Source organism: Penicillium arizonense (genome assembly GCF_001773325.1).
Source record: "Penicillium arizonense strain CBS 141311 chromosome Unknown PENARI_contig004, whole genome shotgun sequence".
Classification (NCBI taxonomy): domain Eukaryota; kingdom Fungi; phylum Ascomycota; class Eurotiomycetes; order Eurotiales; family Aspergillaceae; genus Penicillium; species Penicillium arizonense.
The window spans coordinates 120,269-141,361 of NW_019173281.1; the positions used below are offsets into that span (position 1 = coordinate 120,269).

The following is a 21,093-nucleotide window of genomic DNA, read 5'->3' on the forward strand; positions in this document are numbered from 1 at the left end:
CGTCACAGTCGTAGAGCTCATATTTTCAATTCAACTATCGATCGCCCGTGATCGCGAATTCGACATTGCCTTCTCAGCAAAACAATACCCATTCAGTTCAAGCTCGTATTCAGCACGGGACTTCCATTCGAACCTATTCCCCCTACGCCCCCTATTCAAAGGCATGCAGCCGCAAATCTTTCTACACCCAATGCCTCCACTTCCATTCAACCCCCTTCAATCAAGCTGAGGCTTTCCCAATTGTTGTCTATCTTTCGGTTTGTGTCCAATGAATGGCTCTCTGTTTTGTGTGGTCTGATTCAATTTCCTTGCTTCTGATGTATGTGCTGCTTTCCGATATGCTTCTGCTCCATATTCTTTCCCCTTTCGATGTCTGGATGTTTCACATTTTCAGCTTCAATCACCCGCTCGCTGGCGGTGAATCTGGCAAGCTTGAAGTTGCTCCAACTGACAATTTCTGGCCCCTAACCTGACTAACACATTACCACAATTGAGCAATCAGCCAACAAACCAGGATAACACTCAGTTTCTTCTTCAAATATGCACTCAAGTGCCTACACATTGATGTGACTTTTTTCGAAAGACTACCGAATCAAATCATTCAGTTGGCTTCCAACCTGATCCAAATCGGTCAACAAGACCGTTGCTGAATACTGACTTGCAACACACGAATATCCACATCATCAGCTCTCAAGTTCAGCCTGCCAACCAGGCAATCATTTCGCTCCTTTCGCCTTCTCTTCAGACTCACAGTCAATCCACCACCCAGTCCGATATCACCCAGCCGGCCAGGCATCCTTCAGCAATCCTTTAGGCAATCCTTTCGTCTCTTCAGACGCACAATCAAGAGCCACACAGTCCGATATCAGCCAGCCAGCCAGGCAATCCTTTAAGACTCTCTTCAGACTCACAGTCAATTCACCAAAACGCGTTGAAACCAGATTCATCAGCCAGCAGCGAACAGTTACCCAATAATTTTTTGTATTCTAGACATTCAGTCAGACAATCAGGTTCTTATGTATTCTAAGCAGTCAGCCAGCCCATCAATTTGCTATTACCTTTCCCAATTCATGAATCAATATATATATCACGCCAATAAAACTCTTCAGCTTAATACGGGAATGTATTTGACTTTCGTATCGTAGATCGCGTATCGATAACATTATAAATCCTTTTATTCGACTTAATCGTGGCATACCTTCCATTCTATAAGATAGATTTACTTTTAGGATATTAGCAATAGTCCCAGTTTCCACAAATCCCTGCCGCTATTCCCTAAGCGATTAACTTCAATTAGCTCTAGGGTGTCATAAGACAGTTGCAATCCCGGGCTCAATCACAGTTTAGACTCTCGCAACTGGGCGTTAAATTCAGACAACAGGGCCTTCACTATACGTTCATTCAAAAGCAGCAGAAACAACAAAAGCCCATGCCCCAAATGCCATTTGTCTCAGAAATCAGGAAGATCGATGTGCGCTCGGCAACATCATGGGTGGATTCGAGTCCTGGCTCGGTCTTCGCAGTATGCGGACACTAGACATTCGTTGCATTCGACAAAGTCACACATCCCTATTTACGGAGTACAGATAGCAAGATTATGCAGTCATACAATATAACACACGGGTCCTCGCGCCTCCTATATATGTAGAGCACGCTTCCACTGAGGCTCAAGGTTCTCGCCAATCGCACGAGCGGCTTCCTTCTCCAATTCGCGGCGAGACAAGATATCGCGCTTAGAGACCTTGGACTGCGAATCTTCGCGAGACATTTCCACTGTGACATAACTTGGTTAGCAGTCTTCGATATGGTTTATAGTAGGGTATGTTTACCATGGATATAGACAGCAGCACGCTTGCCACTAAACATAGCGTGTGGGACTGATATTGGATCATTCAGGCAGCTCTTATTGCTGTACACATGGCAGATACGAAATTTAGTTCTTTTCTACTTCCACGGAGGTAGAGTAGAGGCTGAACATGAATGACTTACGAGTTCAAGTCGAGCAATTGAACATGGATCTATTCTTCACCTCCCTACCAGCTCAGCTGGCAACTGTCCCAGAAGATTAGATTTTCCCCGCATATCATTAGGACAGCTATTCGAAATCGAACACTGGCAACAGCTGGGGGCTCGATTGCGTAAGCACGTGAATGGCATCCGTGTCATTCCGTGAAGACGTGTATGTTTAATATTGAGAACAGCAGCACGTTGAATAGAAGAGTGGAAAGCTGGAGTATCACATTCCACTACACGGACCCTTACATGAACTGGACATTCCTCTTCCAATGGATGTGTCAAGGATTCAAAACGAAGTAGAACTAGTGAGCATGTGGAGAAATTAATAAGAAGAATGAAAAGATTAAGAAGATTAAGTTATATTAAGTTATAACGGGATCGGTGGCTGCTCCGGGCCGAGGCGTCAACACACTCTTGGTTTTGTATATTGGTGATTTTGATTGGATTTTATCTTGGTACTACGGGGGAATGAATTAATTACATCCTCAGAGCACGTTCCCACACCTTGTCGAGGTTGTCACCAATGGCGCGGTCAGCCTCCTTCTCGAGCTCACGGCGGGAGAGGCCTTCACGTTTGGAGACCTTGGACTTCGACTCCTCACGTGACATTTCAACTGTGATCAAGTCTGTTAGAAATAGGAATTTGGATTTCACGGTGAAACTTACCATGAAGGTAAACAGCGGCCTTCTTGCCACTGAACATGGCATGAGGCACATTTGTACTTCCGTCGCTATTCGCGTCACCAACAGCAAAGACACCAGGTTCGCTGGTGCGCATTCCGCTGGTAACATTGATCTTGTCGCCGGCCATGTCCAGACCCATTTGGGTAGGCAGCGACGAGTATTGGGCCGTGGGAACGTTGATAATGAACGCATTGCGCTCGACTGGTTCGCCAGTAGTGAAGTGCACGCGGAACTTGTCATACTGGGCATGCTCAGTGTCGCTGCGGTTCTTGCCGCCGTCCTGAAGGCGCTCAATCGAGGCAATGGTGCGGTTGTCGATCTTGGTGCCCCAAGCCTCGAGCTGCTCCTTCCAGTCAGAGACCTTGGCTGCGGCACGAGCTTCGCCTTCGGGGGTCTGAGTGCCGTTGACAAAGGCAATCATGTCGCTGTACAGAGTGTGCACCTCTAGGACGTCGGAGAGCATGTCCGTGATATCACCAATCATGCCGAGGGGCTGGTCGCGGTGCTCATAACCATCACACCAGGGGCACCACCAGATACCCTTGCCGAAGCCCTCTTTCAATCCAGGGGTATCGGGGAGGATGTCGTAGACACCAGTACCGAGAACAATCTTACGTGCAGTATAGGTTGTTCCGTTGGTTATCTTCACATTGAAGGAAGTGAAGTCTCCCCCTTCAATCGGATCGATGGACTCGACGGTATCATCTTCAATAGTGGCAGTGTCATACTGCAGGATCTGCTCACGCGCAAGGCTTCGGAATTTGGCCGGAGGAGTGCCTGGAATAATTAGCTAAGTGATGAGACGTGCAGCACCTCTATGCTTACCGTCATTGCCAATCACATCGTGCATCTCCCGAGTTGGATCATTGCGGTAGTGGCCGCTGTCAATCATCAACGCCGTCCGGCGCACACGAGAGACACCACTGAGCGCACTGAGACCAGCCGGACCGCCACCAACGACAATAACATCATAGTCAGTGTCAGGCACAGTCACTGCGGCAGTGGAAGCCAGCAGAGAGAAGAAGGCGGAGAGAAGGGCGGTTGATTTGACCATGATGGCTGGCTGGAATACAGAACTCCTCCATGACTGTAAACCGAGGGCTTTATATAGCTCTTCCCCTGAATGTTTGGATTTCTCGAACGGGTAAACCCGTGTGGGGAAACTAGTACTTCGTGCGTCTCGGCGCTGGGCTGACAAGATCATCGCGATCGTCCATCCCGATCGTCCATCCCTTGCATATTTATTGCATGAAGCAGAGAGACCGCAAGGACTTTGGCCACTGCATCACTCTTTGATTGGCTGAAGCTTGAAGATCAGCCAATGCACATTCATTCAGCATTGCACAGATCACAATGCAGGCTCGGGATTGTACATGTATGTCTGCCATAGGTGATTCTCTGTGTGGCTCCAGCAACAAGGTATGTCTAAGTATGTCTAACTGCAACCTCAATGCCCCAGATATAAGTATTTCCCAACGAAACGATATCAAAGAAGTCGTCCTAATTGACAATTCTTGGACTATACTCGTTTGGGATTCGGAATTTTGAGTACACGTAGATTCTTGGCCTACACCCCTGACTGCGAAATCTGCGCGCGAAATTAGATCTCGGTTGATCCCATTGAACTTGCATACTTGCATCTTTGAACAATGCGATCGGCAAGGTTTTCGGTTCTCTAAACGATCTCGATTTTGTTCTTCAATAATCCGGATTCTACACCGACATGATCTTGTTACAGTAGTTCTCTTTTAATCGACCCTCACACTCGATTCACGGCCGTTCGGAAGCTTTTTTAACCTATCTATGCTTCACTTATTGTATCTGGTTACCGCCCAATTTTCATTGCTAGTCATAGAGGTGCCATATTCGCTGAAAGTGCTTTGGCCAGCCTATTACAAGGTTGGGGTTGATATATATATTTCTTTCACACAGCTCTCCACAGCAATTCAAAACTTCCAAGGCTTAGTCGGGTCGAGCATACTCCCCAGGTACCTGGAGACATGTGTAAAACTCAGTCATTCAACTGTGATCACATCGGATAATCAGTTGGAAGTGACACAATTGAATTGTCCAAATTCGGGTTAGACATCGAGTACCCGTGGTAATACTTGCATTGAAAATATTATTTAGGTGACATTGAAATTGAATGTTTTGTTTCTGCAACTATCGAAGTATATTCCCTTCTATATATCCATGAGGCCGCTTTCAGTTGGCTTGAATAGAACCATAATCATCCACCCGTTAGAAAAAGAATCTCGATAGGACCACCAAGTTATATCCATCCGTGTGATCCAGATGCCTTCAACGCTGTGGAACTGTCATGATAACACTCCTTATTGCTGCTTATAGGTGGGCATAGGACTCTGGGCCTCATCCCATACCATCCCACTTTGCTTTGAGAATGCTCTTCAAAGCACCTACGTGTTCAGAAAATAGTGAATTAGACGGGGCCCATTCAATGTTCAATTGTTGGCTGATTGCATCGTTAGCAGCCAAGCAATCGCCATATGAAGCTGGTCCCATCTGGCACTCGTGTGTCCAAATATCTGGGAGGGGAGCTACAATGCTCGGCTCTTGCTCATGGGTTAATCCTGAACAAGTGAAGTCAGGTGTCTTAGGGTCAAGGGTGATATCTGTATCGACTGAGGTCTCCAACGTATTTGGCTCGTCGCCCTCAAACGATATGTCTCGCTCTGCTTTTCGAATCTTACTCTTCGAGGTGGTGTACGAGTGAGGATGTAACTTCTTCGGCGATTCAATCAATTCATTGTAATTTGGGGAGGTTTTGGCAGATTCGTCCTAGAAAATCTATGAGAATCACATTGATTGTTCTCGATAAGGCAAGACATTTTACAGGATCATCCAATGTCCGAGCAATGCCATCACTGAGCGTGCATATTGTCGTGTGTAGGCTCTCCAATTTTGTGTGGCATTGTATCAAGCTTTCACGAAGCGAATTATTCTCCTCTTCAAGTTCAATAATGCGCTCGTTGTCCGGTTTGTAAGCCTTGGCCTTGCGTTCAAGCTGTTTGACATACTCCGACTGTCGACGACGAAAAGCCTGTTGAGATACCCGGTTGCGGAGTTTCCTAGTTGAGGTCAGATAATTTCAAGCATGCTTCTGTCGCAAAACCTACTTTGTCTCAACATCTCCGCTGTCCGCATGTTGTGCCTTGCGCTTGGGTGGCATTGTTGTTATTCAGGATGTACAGATTAGAAGATGTCCATGAAGTCCATTTTCAATCTGCGAACAAAAGAGAGGGCCGATCAGCTGACTCGATCTTCATACAGCTATTATTCGGCCTGAATCCCGATATTTTCATTCCGATCTACAACCCGCGTAAGGTGCGGAGTCGTCAGTCACCGAAAGAGGCCAATGCAATCCTACGATACCTTATCATTCTTTATTGGATTTACTAAACGATTCAATTAAAGTAATTAAGGATGATTCAAATTTTGATTCGCACTTGCATGTGGCAATAATTGCATGAGACAGCCATCCTTGGCTTACACTATAAGTAAATGTATTCAGACTATCTAGTATCTACAGACTCGCTTTTTAAAGCGAAAACAAATCTAAAACGAGAGTTATCTTTCTCTAAGCACGACCTATATGTGATATTGGGAGATCTCTCTGAGTAATTTGCGCTGGTCGCCCGCTGATTCTACCTCCAATTGCAGGTGGCTCAGAGTATATGTGAAGGATTACTCGCTATTCACCAGGGAACAAGCAGGAGCATGTCAATGCAGAAGCAGCTTGCCCCAGACGATTAGAACACTAACAAATTGGAGCCCGCAGGGACCAAAGCTGTGTTGAAGAAGCTCTCTAGTTCCTGGATCAGGATTCAATTGACGGCTTAGATAATACGGGATTAGTGGTTCAAATCAAAAAGTATTCGTAAATGGCATCATTGCCCCTCTAGATCTTCAGCATCTCCAGCGAGTTTGCCATTGCAACTATCTCGTCACGGCGCAACTCCGGTGTCGCGCGGACGGGGAGGCGGAGACCCGCTCCGCTCAGCTGAGCGGAAATTGTATACTTGACGAGCCCGAGTAGCACAACAACAGCAGGAATATACTCAGTCAATCATCCTAGTAACCCAATAAGCTTGCTGTTTTTAATCCGGCCTGATTATAATATAAAGTAGCTGGAATCCCCGTTTCCACCGTGTGTTGCGGCGCATAGTAATCTAAATCCGAGAATTGCGTGACAACTTGATAACCATGTCCATTTCTCTTGCTGAGCTAGAGACGCAGTTCTCTATTGCAACCAACTCCATCCATGTCGACGACCGATATGCCGGGCCCGAGTTGGCGCCCGCGATGCATCCAACTACCACCTTCCGATACCCTTATAACCCCGACGAACTAGAGCCCCAACAGGCTCTGTCGGTGAGCTGACATGATCAATTCCTTGGTATCTGTGAGCATATCTAACTATATTGCATTAGAAAACAAAGCATGTTTATGCAAGACTCGCACGACCGACCAGTTCGCGACTGGAGCTTGTCCTGTCAACAATTCTGAAAGGAGAATGTTTGACATATGCAACAGGACTCGCCGCCATTCATGCCTATCTTACCTGCCTTACTCCGAAGAAGGTCGCTATCACCGGTGGTTATCATGGCGCACACGATGTGCTCCAGATTCATGAGCGGTTGACAGGAGTCAAAAAGGTCGGATTACACGAAACAGACCAACTCGAGAAAGGAGATGTGATCCATCTTGAAACACCTCTCAATCCAACCGGCGAGGCGCGCAACATTGCTGCGTATTCCAAAATTGCCAAAGAGAAGGGACTATACCTCGTTATCGATTCTACTTTCGGGCCACCTTCGTTGCAAGAACCGTTTCTTTGGGGCGCCGACTTGGTGATTCACAGCGGAACCAAGTATATTGGCGGCCACAGTGATATCATGTGTGGTATTATCAGCACATCTCCCGAGCGACCAGAGCTGTTCATGAAGTTATTCGAAGATCGATGCGTGCTCGGTAGCATCATGGGTGGATTCGAGTCCTGGCTCGGTCTTCGCAGTTTGCGGACACTTGACATTCGTTGTGTCCGACAAAGTCAGAATTGCACAGCACTCGTGACGTGGTTGTCTGAGATGATCAACTCTCCTACACCAAATGAGGTCAATGCCACAGTTGAAAGTCTCAAACATGCCAGTCTGCAAAAGAGCGATATGGACTGGCTTTTAAAGCAGATGCCAAATGGCTTCGGGCCTGTTTTCATGATGGTCATGAAGGATCCCCACCAGGCCCGGCGATTGCCAAGCAAGTTGCGTGTCTTCCAACATGCGACGAGTCTCGGCGGCGTGGAGAGCTTAATTGAATGGCGGAAGATGACCGATCCCACGGCTGGAGAGAACATCATGCGGGTTAGTGTGGGCATTGAGACCTTTGAAGACTTGCAGAGGGATCTGCTGAATGGTTTGCGAACTTTGGTTGAGGAAAGTGGAAATTAGGACGTTGGTGCTGTCTCTTAGGCAATATAATCCCTATACACCGTGACTATAGCTCTTTCGGTTGCACGTAAAGCACCGCACAGTTTCGATTAAAATGCAAAGTAGCCCTATTTTCTCACTCGGTCTAGTTTAAAGACCTTGATTTGGCAACTTACACTATAACCCCCAAGCCACGCTCGACAGCTGCACGCAGAGAAGAAGATAAAGCTGCGGTTATTGATCAATGGGCCTTGATCGCATCGCCCTGGAGCATTAGGAAACAAGGCCGGATGGGTGACAGCATATTAGCATGAATCTGGCTTCAATTATCGTGCTATCGAGATCAACGGCCCTTGAACCTGTCAAAGACAACCATGGTGGTTGTTTCGGGCGCATCAAACCATCCGATGTTGGGATGTTACTTAGTCAGCATCTTGACCTGACGACAGAATGGCCCGAATGTACTTCTCGAGTTCTCTAAGACTTGTCAGTGTATCAGATCGAACGTTCGGGGCAATTTTGCCCCTGCTTTTGATCGACGAGTATCCACCTCTATGAGCGACCTCCAGAGATCCTTCGTCAAAGCCAAATTGGCCAAACTTCCACCCGAAGGACCAATGCCCGAGTCAATGAATGAGGATGCATGGGAAGAGGGTTCCTCTGCCTCTTCAATCTCCTCTACGGGCACACTTGTCCCATCACCGACACGGCAGCTCTTTGCCCGAGCGGGCCCACGGTTCGTTTACTTCCCCCATTTTCGAGTCGCTCTGGACACGACCATTTACTTGATTACTTTCCTTTGAAGCAAAACTAACATCGAACTGCAGGCAATCATCCAATGCGTCTCTGTCATGGACAGATTTCTTCGAGCAGGAGCTCTTCCTACCTGAAGAAGTGGGAAATCTTCACGTCATCCACCATGTATATCTCACCCCTCCAACTGAGAAGGGTCCTCTCTTTGTGATGCATCATGGAGCTGGCTCATCGGGTCTTTCGTTTGCCACATGCACAGAAGAGATCCGAAAGATCCTCCCAAAAGCAGGTGTCTTATCGCTTGATGCTCGAAGCCATGGTCGCACCGTTATGACCCCCATAGACAGCAAAACAGACGACAAATCCCCGTCTACTGCTACTGCTGCTCACATTGAAGCCTCCGGTCAGGCTGAACTTGACCTTAGTCTCGAGACTTTGAGCCGAGACTTGGTCTACGTGATCCGCCAGACCCAAGCGAGGATGGGCTGGGAGATACTGCCGGATATCGTACTTGTTGGTCACAGCCTGGGCGGCGCGGTGATTACAGATGTCGCAAAGAACGGGGAACTGGGCCCGAAGCTGTTGGCATATGCTGTGTTGGATGTTGTCGAAGGTACACTCCATTCTCATCATCTCTATTGGTATATACTGACCATGGAACCCAGGATCCGCAATTGACGCACTCCAAAGCATGGAAATGTACCTCTCAAGACGACCAGTCCGGTTCCCATCATTATCGTCAGGGATTGAATGGCAGTATGCATCCCCAGTTCTGATTTCCCCTTTTTATGCTTACCATGCAGTACTCGTTCCCGTACAATCCGCAATACTACGTCCGCCCGGGCCTCCGTTCCATCACTTTTATATGAAGAAAGTGAGCCCACCGATTCTGCCCGTCCCTGGTTATGGCGCACAAATCTTTCTGCAACGAAGCCCTTTTGGGAGAACTGGTTTGTTGGCCTCAGTCGAAAGTTCCTTGATGCGCGCGGTGGAAAATTATTATTGCTCGCTGGCACCGACCGGTTAGACAAAGAGTTGATGATTGGCCAGATGCAAGGTAAAGCACTTTTTCAATCCTTTTCATCCATTAGATACCATACTGACTTATCTGCCACTCCCCAGGTAAATATCAACTGCAAGTATTCCCCGAAGCTGGCCATTTCGTGCATGAAGACCAGCCTGCGAAGACTGCACAGATATTGGCAGATTTTTATAGACGGAATGATCGGAGTGCATTAGTACTTCCGCCGAAGGTCGCTGATATGCAGGCATCAGCCGCGATGAAGAAAGGGACAGGCGCTTCAGGTGGCGCGACAGGACACCTGAAATAACGGTAAGGCGCTTTGGATTCTTTGATATCTGCAGTGTCATGCGTGTAGATAGCTGTTTGGTTGGTGTAATAGACCCTTGTCAATGCCCCTTGCAGCTATGGCGTGAGGTATTTTACTGGCGACAGTCCAGGGGACAGAATTCAATAAGATAGTTGGTTTCTTGCGGGCATACATGTTTTTCGGGGTTCCGCTTCGTCCGAGCCACAAGCAAGGATCGATGGTAGATGCACCCGAAAGGAAAAAGCTGTCCACTATTAACAGATAAGAATAAACTGAGAGCTCCCTTCTGCCGGATCCGGTCCATCTAAAACTACACAGTATAGGTGTGATGGATGGTCCATCTGACAGAGGAGAGCTGACCTCTGCTAATACCGGCTCCGGTCCATCAGAATCACACCCAGGAGATGTTATCAATAGCCCACCGGTAAAAACAGGAGCAGACGTCTCGCCGGTTGCGAAAACATAAAATAGAAAAAAGCACAGGGCTTCGGTACTAAGCACAAGCACCTAAAAGATCCATGCCACTCCACCGGAAAACACCATAGATGAACTTTGAGATTCCTAACGCCACCAGGATCCCGCTGATGATGAGCGAGTTGAAAAGACAAGCTTAGTAAAACAAATTGTTGAATGTAGTGAAATGGGGTATTGTGTTGTCTGAGAAAATGGCAAAAAAAGGAAAGGTCGTCAAGAAACACAGACGAGAATGCCATCTAAATGGGAAGATAGGCACCACCCGCAATGACCAAGTTCATGTTCGTGAACTTGACCTTGTAAACAGGACTCTTCTTGGTTGGAAAAGCGCTGATCTGATCAGCAGTGACGACAACATCCTTGCCCTTCTTCTTCTTGCTCTGAGTGGTGGAAGTAGGACCAGCATCGAGCTTGGAACCAGCACCACCTTCACCGATGACGCGACCCTGGGTACTTTCCTGAGAATCAGCAACATCCCAGACACGAACGGTGCCATCAGCTCCACCTGAGACAAGCACGGTGGACTCCACACTCCAGCTGAGCGACCAGATGCCACCCTTGCCATGGCCACGCATGCGCTTCAAAAGTCGACCAGGTGCCAGATCCCACAGAATGATAGTGCCCTGGTCATCGGCCGTGGCCAAGAGCTTGCCATCACGGCTGCATTCCATGGAGGTAACATTGCCAGCGTGGCCAGTGAACATACGAACAGCATTACCAGTGGTGACGGCCCACATGCGAACAGTGTGGTCGGAACTGGCGGTGAAAACATAAGCCGAGTTAGGGTGGAAACAGACGCAGTCCACGTCCTGATCATGGCCGACAAAGATACGCTGCTGACGAATGTGGTCGGTCACCCACAAGCGGGCGGTACGGTCCGATCCACCGGTCACAAAGTATTGTCCGAAAGGTCCCCAGCGGAGATCCCAAATAGGGCGGTCGTGGCCCTTATAAACAACCATGCATTGCCAAGCGTCCAAAGACCAGAGGCGAACGGTCTTGTCGGCAGACGAGGAAAGCAACCAACGAGCATTGGTGGGAACACTCTCTCCTTCCTGTTGATCCTCACGAGCTGGGGCGCAGGGGGGGAAAGCGACTGCGTAGACAGGACCTGAGTGGCCGATCAGACGGCGAGAGTTGGCGGGCGCCAAGTCGTCAATTTCTGGGAGAGCACCCTGAATGTTCTTCCCATCAAGGCTCCAGACACGAATGTAGGATTGGGCGAAACCGCAAGCGACGAGCAGGTTGTCATCGGAAAAGTCCATGCAGTTGATGCTGTTGAAGTGTTAGTGAAGCCATAGAAAAGGGTGATGTCGAAAGACGTACTTATCCAAGGTATTATGGAAAGTGAACATGCAAACACTGACGCCAGGGCCAACACCACCCGTGCGACCCTTGATCTCGAACCGATCACGGTGCTCCATAACCCTTCTGACCTCAAGTTCAACGTCACGGGCATTCGAAGGCGGGAATGGGATATCAGCGCGAGAAGGAGCCTCATCCTCATCTTCCTTCTTAATCATTTGTTCGAACTCCTGGGAAAGAGTGTTGCGGCCAGCGACGGGAGGCTCTTTCGCATCCACCTCTGCAAGCTCAGCGCGCACATCCTCCTCCAGTGTCTGCTCCATTGGAAGCTTTCCGAGCCTCAGACGTGGAAGTGTTCCAGCCATGGCAGGGTTGTCACCGGTGTAAGCGGAGCCAGGGTGGTGACCAGGGATACCTTCATCCTCGGCAGGTGAACTCTGTCCGGGCGCCATCTGGTTCAACATAGAGGCAAAGCTGAATCGATCATCGGAGGCACGGTCCATGGTCTTCACAGAGCAGAAACTGCTGAGGATTGCATTCATCACAGAGCCGCCCTCCTTGTCCTTGCTCTCCAGGAATTGGAGCAGGTTTGTGTATGCGGGGTTGCTCAGAACAACGCGGTACTTGTTGTTGCGGTAGAGTTTAGCGACACTGTTGTCCTGCAAGTGCTCTGGCAAGCTAATAGGCTCGAAGTGACGGATATCATCCGTATGCTCAGGCAGAAACATGTTCTTGTTGGCCTCGAAAAAGCTCTTGGCATCTTGGGGGTAGAAGGATGTCACCATGTTAAAGAACGAGTAGACGAACAATGGCCACAAAACACGACGCAGCTCAGGCTGTAAAACGTTAGCATGTGTTCATTGAAATGCTTATGTGTGTCCCACCTTGTACAGATCGAGATTTTCCTCAACCCAGTTCTTCAACAAGTCTAAACAAGGCGTTAGATAATATTTTGGAGGGGTTGAGTGTAATCATGCACATACCGAATCCTTGCCGGGTCTTGGGGCGAGAGTCCTCTCCCAGCTGGGGAAGGGGACGTCCATCGATCTCCTGGTTGGCAGACTCCATTCGCAACATGGCTTCGGTACGGCTGTAACCCTTCTTGGCCAGGTAATCTATGACCTAAATGATTTCAAACGTTAGTAGATGGTTGTGACAAATACGAAATGAAAAGCAGGCAGTAATATTAGTGGGAAAACAAACAGCTTCTTCCCTACGAATTTCAGAACGCGAGAGAGATGCTGGGGTGTCCGACAAGAAATTGTGGGAAGATGAAGGGAAGGATCGGACAGTCGGAGGTCGCCCCAAGAAAGGGTTGGCAATCAGGATCGGTTTCGGATCCTGAATTGGAATTTGGGCAGCTAGCGGTGACGGTGACGGCGTTGGCACGCTGGCACTGGCACGAGGAGCGCGAGCAGGCTGTGAAGTAACCCGAGGATATCGCACAGATGATCCTCTGACGGTAGACCTGGTAGAAACACCGGGTCCTCCTCTCAAAGTAGAGCGAGTAGAAAGACCAGGTCCCCCCGAAACGCGCACAGGAGGAGAAGTAGCGGAAACCAGACGTCTCCTGCTAGCAACTGGAGACGAGGTCGCCATAGCCTGGGGTTCAGTGGGGGCATTGGGAGGGGCATTCTGGCTAGCCCGAGGGCCTTTGGGGGCTTCAGGTGGAGGCTGTGCTGACAATTCCCTCAACTTTCTGTTGCGCTCTTTCTTCCCAGCTCGCCAGATTCTGGCCATGATGGCGGGTGTTGATAAACCGAGGTAGGAGTGAATGGGGTGAAATGACAAGACGAGTCCCGGACTGGACAATACAGGAGTGGAAGGTAAATATGAGGATGGAGGAAAGATGGAAACGTTGAGGGTGAAGGTAAAAGAGCACAAATGGGATTGGGAAAGAAAAGCTCAGAGACGAAGCGAGCTCGTAGTCAGATGGTGAGTCCGAGGAGCAAGAGAAGCATCAATCGAAGAGAGTTGATACGGAGCGTGTCCTTCTATCAGATAAAAGGCGCCTGAATTTCCAGGAGGTAATAGGCGCGTCCTTCAGGCGAAGTAAGAGATCACCCGATGCTTTTCACGCCGCATCCCAATTTCAACTTCTCCAACTGCGCCTTCCGACCTCCAGGGCTAAGAATCGACCACATGCCGATTTTCGAGGTGAATTGCCACTCTCAATTCCTCACATAAATCTCATATCATCCATGACTAAAACAGGAAGAATATGATGTCGTTGTCGTCCAATATCAAGCACGTTCACCAACGAGCTTGCTCCACACCTGAATAGCATAGGCTGCTGGGAATAGTGGCGTTCCGGCAAGCAAGGGCCTCCACAGAAAAAAAACAAAAATCGAGCAATACGGGCGAAGAAAACACTGAACAAACACCTACAATTTGATTCAAGTTCTGTTGCGACATGGCACCGCTGGGTGGAGCAGATGGTCCAGTTGGTCCCGGCGTGGAAGGCTGATGAACCGGTGTGCCAGACAAAGGCTGCTGCGTAGCCATGGACATGCCAGTGCCATTTGCACCTGGTCCCATACTCCCACTGCGAGGAGCAGGGCTCGGGGCCCCGCCTGGGGCGGACATTTCGGGCGAAAGGTGGTCGGATCCGCCTCGATATGGATTGCGGACAAGCGGCGGCGTTAGGGAAAGCGACGGAGACGGTCGACGAGGTTAGCAGCGATGGGTTTCCGACGTCAATTGCAAAACGACGATCTGACGATGACGGCGACGATGGGGTGGAAATTGATATCGCGACTCCGAGCGCGCCTCACCGCCTATCGAGCTGCCCCAGATTCCGCACGTGATACCCTCCAAGACCTCTTTTTTTGATCCTCTGCCTGCACTGGCTTCAAGAAGCTTCTGTCTACAATTGCAATTCGACAGCTACGTCTTTTGGATTCTTTTCATCGGCAAAAATGGGCGATAAAGCACAGCCAGAGCAGGAGGTCTTCACCTCCGCGGACCGCATCCGCCAGCTCAACGAGGTGGACAAGGTAACCTCCGCCTAACTCAATTGGTGGTATCAACAGCTGCTGACAATAATTTAATAGGATGTGACGAGGCTAATCCACTCAGCTGGCCTCGCAATCCAAGCTTTAACCAACGCCAAACCCATCCCCTCCGATTCCTCCCCCGCACCAGATGGCTCCCTCGACTCTCACAAAGCACGATTCAAAGAAGCGACCAGCCAATACTTTGCACTTCTATCCTCGATCGATGTTCGTCTACGTCGCCAGGTCTACGCACTCGAGGAAGCTTCGGCCCTTGCACCGGAGCGCGACTGGGGCAAAGCGGCCAGGACCGACGTCAGCGCTGGTGGATCGGGTGCTGCGAACCCACTGGATATCAGTCGGCTTAACGCCCGGAAGGATACCACTGGAAAGGACAAGGAGGCAGAGCTCTGGGCCGCTGCTCGACAGTTTGTTGAGGGAATCGAGAAGCCACACGCCCAGGACAAGGCCGATGATCCGGAGAAGATGCAGACAGATTGAAGGGGACAATGTTTTACGCGCAGTTGGTAGTGGTTGATTTATGTTTTTATGTGATACCCCAGGCTCTCTGTAGCCACAGGCATTGAGACTCCAGAATACATTGAGTCCTGTTCAAGGATGACCATTTACAAGTAACCGGATTGAATGGCAATCGTATGGACCAGTATTCGAGCATGTTCACAGAACTAAGCTATGCAAAACGAGAACGCAACAGATCTAGTTCCGAGGTCATCGGCCTAGCGGAGTGACAAGTGTCGGACCGAAAAAAGGACTGCTTCTGCATGACTACTTCTGCATAGAAGCGATCATCTCCCGCTGTGTCGCCCGATCTCTGTTTGCGTCGGACAGGGGTCCCAAGCCTGGTTTCGAATTAGCATGTTGCTCGATCCTAAAATTATGCGGCAACTTACTTCGGAGCTCGCCAACCACATCCTTTGCCTTGCCGAAGTAGACCTCCTCTGTAAACGAGTCACGATTAGCATATACTCAAAACCAACAGAGCCAGGAAACATACGCAGCAAGTTCCGCATCTTCAACTCCATATCCTCGACTAGCCTGCCAACGTTGGCGACATGGCTACCGTCTGACTCCACAGGCAGATCGACCTCAACCTGGCGAGTCATGTTCCCGCTCAAGTCCATATCACCCAGGGCCTCAGTCTTGTTGGCAAGGTGGAGGATAACCGTGCTGGTAAGCTTGTAGTGCGACATGCGAGCGCGATCAGTAGCCTCGAATACGTGAATGCTGTCCCATTCACCAGAGCTCTGAGCGCCGGGGGTGACACCTAATAACAAGAAATGGTCAGTCGCAATTTCAAGCAGGCGATTCCCCCAAATCCAATTCCACTCCCACTCCATTGAATCGACGTACCTTTCTTCAGCAAAATCACACCAGCGAATCCATCATCCAAATCCCAGAAATAAACACTTCCAACACCACCCTCATAGTACAACTCGCGGTAAACATCAAACGACTCATTAGCCGCAACCTCAAGCTTGCGCACGCGCTCACTAGGAACAGTCCCATCCTCAAGCGGAGGATCAAACTCGTTACTCCATGGTGAGCGATAGCTATCACCGTCGCGATTGTAGTCGCAGAGCAGGTAGTCTCTGTTGGTCTTGGGGCAGCGGCGGATCTCCAGGGGCTGGTCAACGGAGGAGAGGAGGTCTTCGGTGAGGTCTGGGACAATTGAGGTGATAGCTTGTAGGTTCTTCTTGGTATCGCGCGGGTTTAAGCGTCGAAGGAGATCGCTAGGAGTGGTCAGCTTGGTTGATCCCGGTGCATGGGGCGGGGTTGTGTCGGGTTTGGGGGGGTATGCTCGGTGTCATGGATGTGGGAGGTGATTTGAATGGTGTCGGGAATTGTGGAATGTGTTACTCACAGCGCGCTGTCAAATTGTGCATCGGCCATGGTCGCGGTGGGTGGTTGTATATAGCTCTGTTGCGCTGCGGGATGGCGGTGATCTGAGGCGGAGGTGCGTGCGGGTTTCATGTGGCTCGTGGAATTACACACCTACATCGAGAACAGGAAAACTAAGTACACCAATGAATAGGTAATTGTATTCACCAAGTTGAATTTGTTATTATGTACAGCCAATCAATGGCCTGGAATGAATCCATATGCAAACACAATTATCCAACACCTGTCGCTATGGTCATAATTCATCACTGTCAACAATCGACCTGCTCTGCTTTCGGGAACTACTAAGCTTCGCGCCACTGCTAAAGAAAGAGCTTGGGTCCGGAAGATCATCGTCATCAAAGTCATCATCGAGAAAATCAAGAGGATCCAGCTTTCGCTGTTCGCGATCTGGTTGATTGGGAGACAACAAAGATAGAATACCACTGTCAGCAGGGTTCGCGGATTTCTTCGACGTCTTTCGAGAAGCAGGCTTTGATGGAGTCTTGAAGTCTTTTTTACCATTTCCAGCCTTCTTGGTTGGTATCGTCTGGGGATGGCTGGACTCGTCAGAAGACAGAGGTTGCCGAGCCAGAATCTCTTTGAATCGACGATCACAGTCTGGTCCTGCTTCGTCCATTTTCTGCAAAGCTGATATCATGCGCTTTGTCAGAGCTCCATGTTTAACAAGCTTTGTAGGCCTAGGAACAAGTTGAAGACGAGGGAAAGCATCGTTGCGAGGGAATCGAATGAACTGAGGAGAGGTGGCTCCGATATTCTGATAATGGTTTTCAAGCTGCTTCTGTTCGCTGGCACTTAAAGTAACATCCTCCAACGAGGGAACATCCACAGGTTCAGGTGTAGGGGTCCGTGGTCGCTTTTTTGGGGTGGCGGCTTTCTCCTTCTCGGTCTTAGACTTGCCGCCAGTGAGGGTTGAAGCTCGAGTAAATCCTGTCTCCACATCGTCCGGCATATGGAAGACTTTCGGGGGTCGCTTCGGTGCTCTTCCTTTGCGTTTGGGCTCTGGCAGGTCTTGTTGAGAGTTCTCCAGGGGAATCTCGATTTGTCGTTTATCAGGCACTGGACGGATTCCTGCGGGCAAGATTCGAGCAGAACGATCGTCATGGAAGGTGAATCGGGAGCCGCTGGCAATCATTTGTTGCATCTTCTCGTAGTTATCCTTGGCCTTGATGTAAGAGTCCTCCTCCTTGCCCTTCATCAACAGCAGTGTGATGTTACCAGCCCGTTTGCGACCAGTTCGACCCATCCGCTGCAGCATGCGAATTGGCGACGCTGACGAATCGTAGCACACGATAAGGTCGACCTCTCCAATGTCCAGACCCTCCTCACCAATAGAGGTGGCCACAATCGTGTTGTAGGTGCCTTTCTTGAACTCTTTGATGATCTGGAGCTGTGTCTTCTGGTCCATGCCCTCGGAGCCTTTGGCACTCGATTGACCCACGAAAACATGAGGCCGAATCATGGGTTCGTATCGTTTGAGCACTCTCGTCACCTCTTCTGCACTGTCACGGAAGTGCACAAAGATCATGACACGGGTCGCACTCTCAACGCTTCCTTGGGTAGTCTCCTTCCCTTCGCCTCTGTCCATGAAGTGATTCAAGATCACCGATTTAAGATATTCCAACTTAGGATGACCAATGAACTCCGAGTTCTTGGACCACGGTTCAATATGGCTCATCAATTTCTTGAAATGCTCGTCTTGAACGACTTGCTTTTGCCATTTGCCACCTCCGCCTTTCTGTCCTTCCGTGCTTGACTTGAAGTGAAGAACATGGCGGTAGAATGGCACGATGCCATGATACTTGAGCAGGTCGATGGCGTGGGCCAAGCTGGCAAGGACAGAAAAGATGGCATTGACTTTGCCTTTGAGTCCAAAGTTGGCATTCCTACCCGCATCGGACAGCATCCATTGTTGTCTGGCTTTTGTCAGACCGTAGGCGGTTAGGCCCATGGGGTCTCTTCCCCAGTAGGCGTTGAGAGTGTGAAGCTGATCGAGCAAGGGTCGCAAGGCCTCTGACATAAGGTCCATGCAGAAGACCATCTCATCCGAGTTCTCGAATGTTTCGATTTCGATGTTGCGAGCGTGAACGTAGTCGCGAATATCAATCGAGTTCTCGGTCCGAATCTCGACTCGTGATATGTCCAATCCATCGATGACCGCCTGTACCGATTCCACTGTGGAACCCGGAGTAGCTGTCAATGCGAGAACGCGGAAACTGTTGTTATACCGCCGCAGGAACTTGACTACTTCCACATAGGCATATGCACCAGTCGCACGATGGGCCTCATCAACGACCAGTAAAACGATCCGCTTAGGATCAGCAATCCCAGTCTTCAAGTCGTTGATCAAAGTCTGAGGAGTCATGAAAAACACCCGCTTTGCCTTCCATTCCTCGGCACGAATACCAGGTGAGGCACCTCCAGTGAGCATGGTCGTCTGGGATCGAGGGATTCCGGCAATGTCTAAACATGCCGTTACCTGCTGAGAGACCAGAGGCTTGGTTGGGGCCACAAAAATGATCTGCGAGTCTTTCGTCCAGCGAAACCAATTGAGCATGATTGTAGCGGCAATAAATGTCTTTCCCAGACCGGTTGGCAAGGCCACAAGCAGGTTGTGGAAGAGGCCTCGCTGGGTGATATTGAACTGGTAATCTCGGGTGCTACCCAGGTTTGTGGGGTAAACCCAGGTATCCAAAGCATCTTTGACCAGTTTGTGTTGGGTTGGAGGTTCGGCTTTGTCCGGCGGGCCCCCGTCTTGCTCACGCGGTGCTGGGTCCTGGGCTGCAGTCATGCCGAATAATGTTGTCTGGCGCATATGTGCTTGTCGACCTGGTGCTCTGGTCGTACTCAATTTTGGGGGTTGAGTAGGTCGTGCTACAGGTGACAATGACGGCGATGTATCAAATGCGTCGTCGGGTATGTCGTCCAGCTCAAATGAGACGTCCTGTTGTGGGAGCGCGAGAGTCCTGGAGGCAGTATTCCGTGCTAAGCTCGGTGGGCTAAATGCTCCTCTGATCTCTTTCTCCTCCTCAAATGAGTCCAATGAAGCAGCAATAGCCGCTCTTAACTCGTCATCTTGGTTATAATCCTGCGCCTGCTGCACACCCTGTAGAGCCAACGGCCCACTTCCCTGTCCAGCAGATTCGAATTTCGGTGGAGGAGGTTTTGCAACAGGCTTCTGCCATCGTGGACCTCGTATGCGTTCCGGGCTTGAAGACGGTTGCGTGAGTTGCGTGACGAACATATTCTCTTGGAAATTATTCTGTTTCAACAGATAACTCTTATTTTTAGGGCGTTCTTGGTATTCGTCAAAGTCCGCAGAGCCTCCCCGTTGTGGAGGCAAGTCCTCCATATCAGAAAACGAGTCGATCGAGGAATCATTGTGGTTATCGCGTTCTCCCCGCTTCGAAGCTTCAACGCGGCGACGTTTGGCGGGGCGAGATGCGGGCTCATCGGGGACTATAAAGTCATCATCGTCGAAATAGTCCGACTCGGAGTCTGTCGCAGACATTGCAGCTGAGCATTGAGCCTATGTCGAGACTATGTCCCTTCTTCACCGTGAGGCGCGACGCGACACGAAATCATGTGATCTGTTTGTGTGGTTTGCACAGGAGCCCTGCAATATCTACAGACTTGAGAGGTGCAGTACAAGTATACTGTACACCCTTACACAACGTCGGAAGTACTTCGCCAAGCTGCATGACCTGCTGCAAGTTGGCCCTGAATCCTGGGCATACTGTACAGTACCGTGACATATTGGGCTTGTACGGTCTACAAAAGTCTATCCCAAAGTCTGGGAGAACACTTCTATACGTGAATACTGCCATACATCGAACATAATCTCAAAATGAAACATCTACTCTACGGAATCTCAAACAAGAGATTAATTTGACTGTAACGATATCCTAGTTGATCGACAGTAACATAGTGGAGAGTCAAAATAGCTAGTGCAGTCCCTTGCTCGGCCGCTAACGCCCCTCTGCATCTGACAGATCCACTCATACTAGGGTTAACAAGGACAATATCCTGCTCTAAAGGGGGGATCGACCTCAGTTGCCTCTGGGGAAGCAAGGTGACTACCATGCATCGGCTAGAGAGTCTTGGTTCTCTGTAAATGAGGTCGAATGACCCCAAACCTCGAATCAAATCTGAGACATGTCGAATGGAAAC

General features: G+C 49.6%; 10 protein-coding genes across 10 annotated transcripts; 3 read left to right on the plus strand and 7 right to left on the minus strand.

Annotated features, from left to right (window-relative positions):
• Positions 1-1,636: 1,636 nt before the first annotated feature.
• On the minus strand, positions 1,637-1,866 carry PENARI_c004G04585 (uncharacterized protein; the record flags this gene model as incomplete). Its single annotated transcript, XM_022629092.1, has 2 exons — positions 1,637-1,773; positions 1,830-1,866. 2 exons carry the CDS (start codon positions 1,864-1,866, stop codon positions 1,637-1,639), a joined length of 174 nt encoding a protein of 57 aa, XP_022491231.1.
• Positions 1,867-2,493: 627 nt separating this feature from the next.
• On the minus strand, positions 2,494-3,754 carry PENARI_c004G01569 (NAD(P)/FAD-dependent oxidoreductase; the record flags this gene model as incomplete). The annotated part of the gene is made up of 3 exons (XM_022628944.1): positions 2,494-2,630; positions 2,683-3,477; positions 3,526-3,754. 3 exons carry the CDS (start codon positions 3,752-3,754, stop codon positions 2,494-2,496), a joined length of 1,161 nt encoding a protein of 386 aa, XP_022491079.1.
• A 1,316-nt stretch (positions 3,755-5,070) lies between these two features.
• PENARI_c004G07955 (bZIP transcription factor) lies at positions 5,071-5,890 on the minus strand (the record flags this gene model as incomplete). Its single annotated transcript, XM_022629263.1, has 3 exons — positions 5,071-5,499; positions 5,555-5,789; positions 5,838-5,890. 3 exons carry the CDS (start codon positions 5,888-5,890, stop codon positions 5,071-5,073), a joined length of 717 nt encoding a protein of 238 aa, XP_022491216.1.
• Positions 5,891-6,924: 1,034 nt separating this feature from the next.
• Positions 6,925-8,168, plus strand: PENARI_c004G10057 (uncharacterized protein; the record flags this gene model as incomplete). The annotated part of the gene is made up of 2 exons (XM_022629376.1): positions 6,925-7,092; positions 7,152-8,168. 2 exons carry the CDS (start codon positions 6,925-6,927, stop codon positions 8,166-8,168), a joined length of 1,185 nt encoding a protein of 394 aa, XP_022490796.1.
• A 533-nt stretch (positions 8,169-8,701) lies between these two features.
• ppe1 (putative ribosomal protein/carboxylic ester hydrolase (Ppe1)) lies at positions 8,702-10,231 on the plus strand (the record flags this gene model as incomplete). The annotated part of the gene is made up of 5 exons (XM_022629258.1): positions 8,702-8,883; positions 8,975-9,513; positions 9,566-9,656; positions 9,704-9,957; positions 10,023-10,231. The coding sequence occupies 5 exons, from the start codon at positions 8,702-8,704 to the stop codon at positions 10,229-10,231; spliced, it is 1,275 nt and encodes a 424-aa protein (XP_022491157.1).
• A 713-nt stretch (positions 10,232-10,944) lies between these two features.
• On the minus strand, positions 10,945-13,750 carry PENARI_c004G05750 (WD repeat TAF5 family protein; the record flags this gene model as incomplete). The annotated part of the gene is made up of 5 exons (XM_022629153.1): positions 10,945-11,980; positions 12,032-12,846; positions 12,895-12,938; positions 12,994-13,132; positions 13,214-13,750. The coding sequence occupies 5 exons, from the start codon at positions 13,748-13,750 to the stop codon at positions 10,945-10,947; spliced, it is 2,571 nt and encodes an 856-aa protein (XP_022490966.1).
• Positions 13,751-14,263: 513 nt separating this feature from the next.
• PENARI_c004G06602 (uncharacterized protein) lies at positions 14,264-14,596 on the minus strand (the record flags this gene model as incomplete). Its single annotated transcript, XM_022629197.1, has 2 exons — positions 14,264-14,335; positions 14,399-14,596. The coding sequence occupies 2 exons, from the start codon at positions 14,594-14,596 to the stop codon at positions 14,264-14,266; spliced, it is 270 nt and encodes an 89-aa protein (XP_022490788.1).
• A 332-nt stretch (positions 14,597-14,928) lies between these two features.
• Positions 14,929-15,504, plus strand: PENARI_c004G03106 (mediator of RNA polymerase II transcription subunit 11; the record flags this gene model as incomplete). The annotated part of the gene is made up of 2 exons (XM_022629016.1): positions 14,929-15,006; positions 15,064-15,504. The coding sequence occupies 2 exons, from the start codon at positions 14,929-14,931 to the stop codon at positions 15,502-15,504; spliced, it is 519 nt and encodes a 172-aa protein (XP_022490722.1).
• Positions 15,505-15,789: 285 nt separating this feature from the next.
• Positions 15,790-16,914, minus strand: cap2 (F-actin-capping protein subunit beta; the record flags this gene model as incomplete). The annotated part of the gene is made up of 5 exons (XM_022629276.1): positions 15,790-15,863; positions 15,915-15,962; positions 16,019-16,288; positions 16,375-16,754; positions 16,886-16,914. 5 exons carry the CDS (start codon positions 16,912-16,914, stop codon positions 15,790-15,792), a joined length of 801 nt encoding a protein of 266 aa, XP_022491019.1.
• Positions 16,915-17,158: 244 nt separating this feature from the next.
• mph1 (3'-5' DNA helicase) lies at positions 17,159-20,434 on the minus strand (the record flags this gene model as incomplete). Its single annotated transcript, XM_022629308.1, has 1 exon — positions 17,159-20,434. One exon carries the CDS (start codon positions 20,432-20,434, stop codon positions 17,159-17,161), a length of 3,276 nt encoding a protein of 1,091 aa, XP_022491250.1.
• Positions 20,435-21,093: the final 659 nt, after the last annotated feature.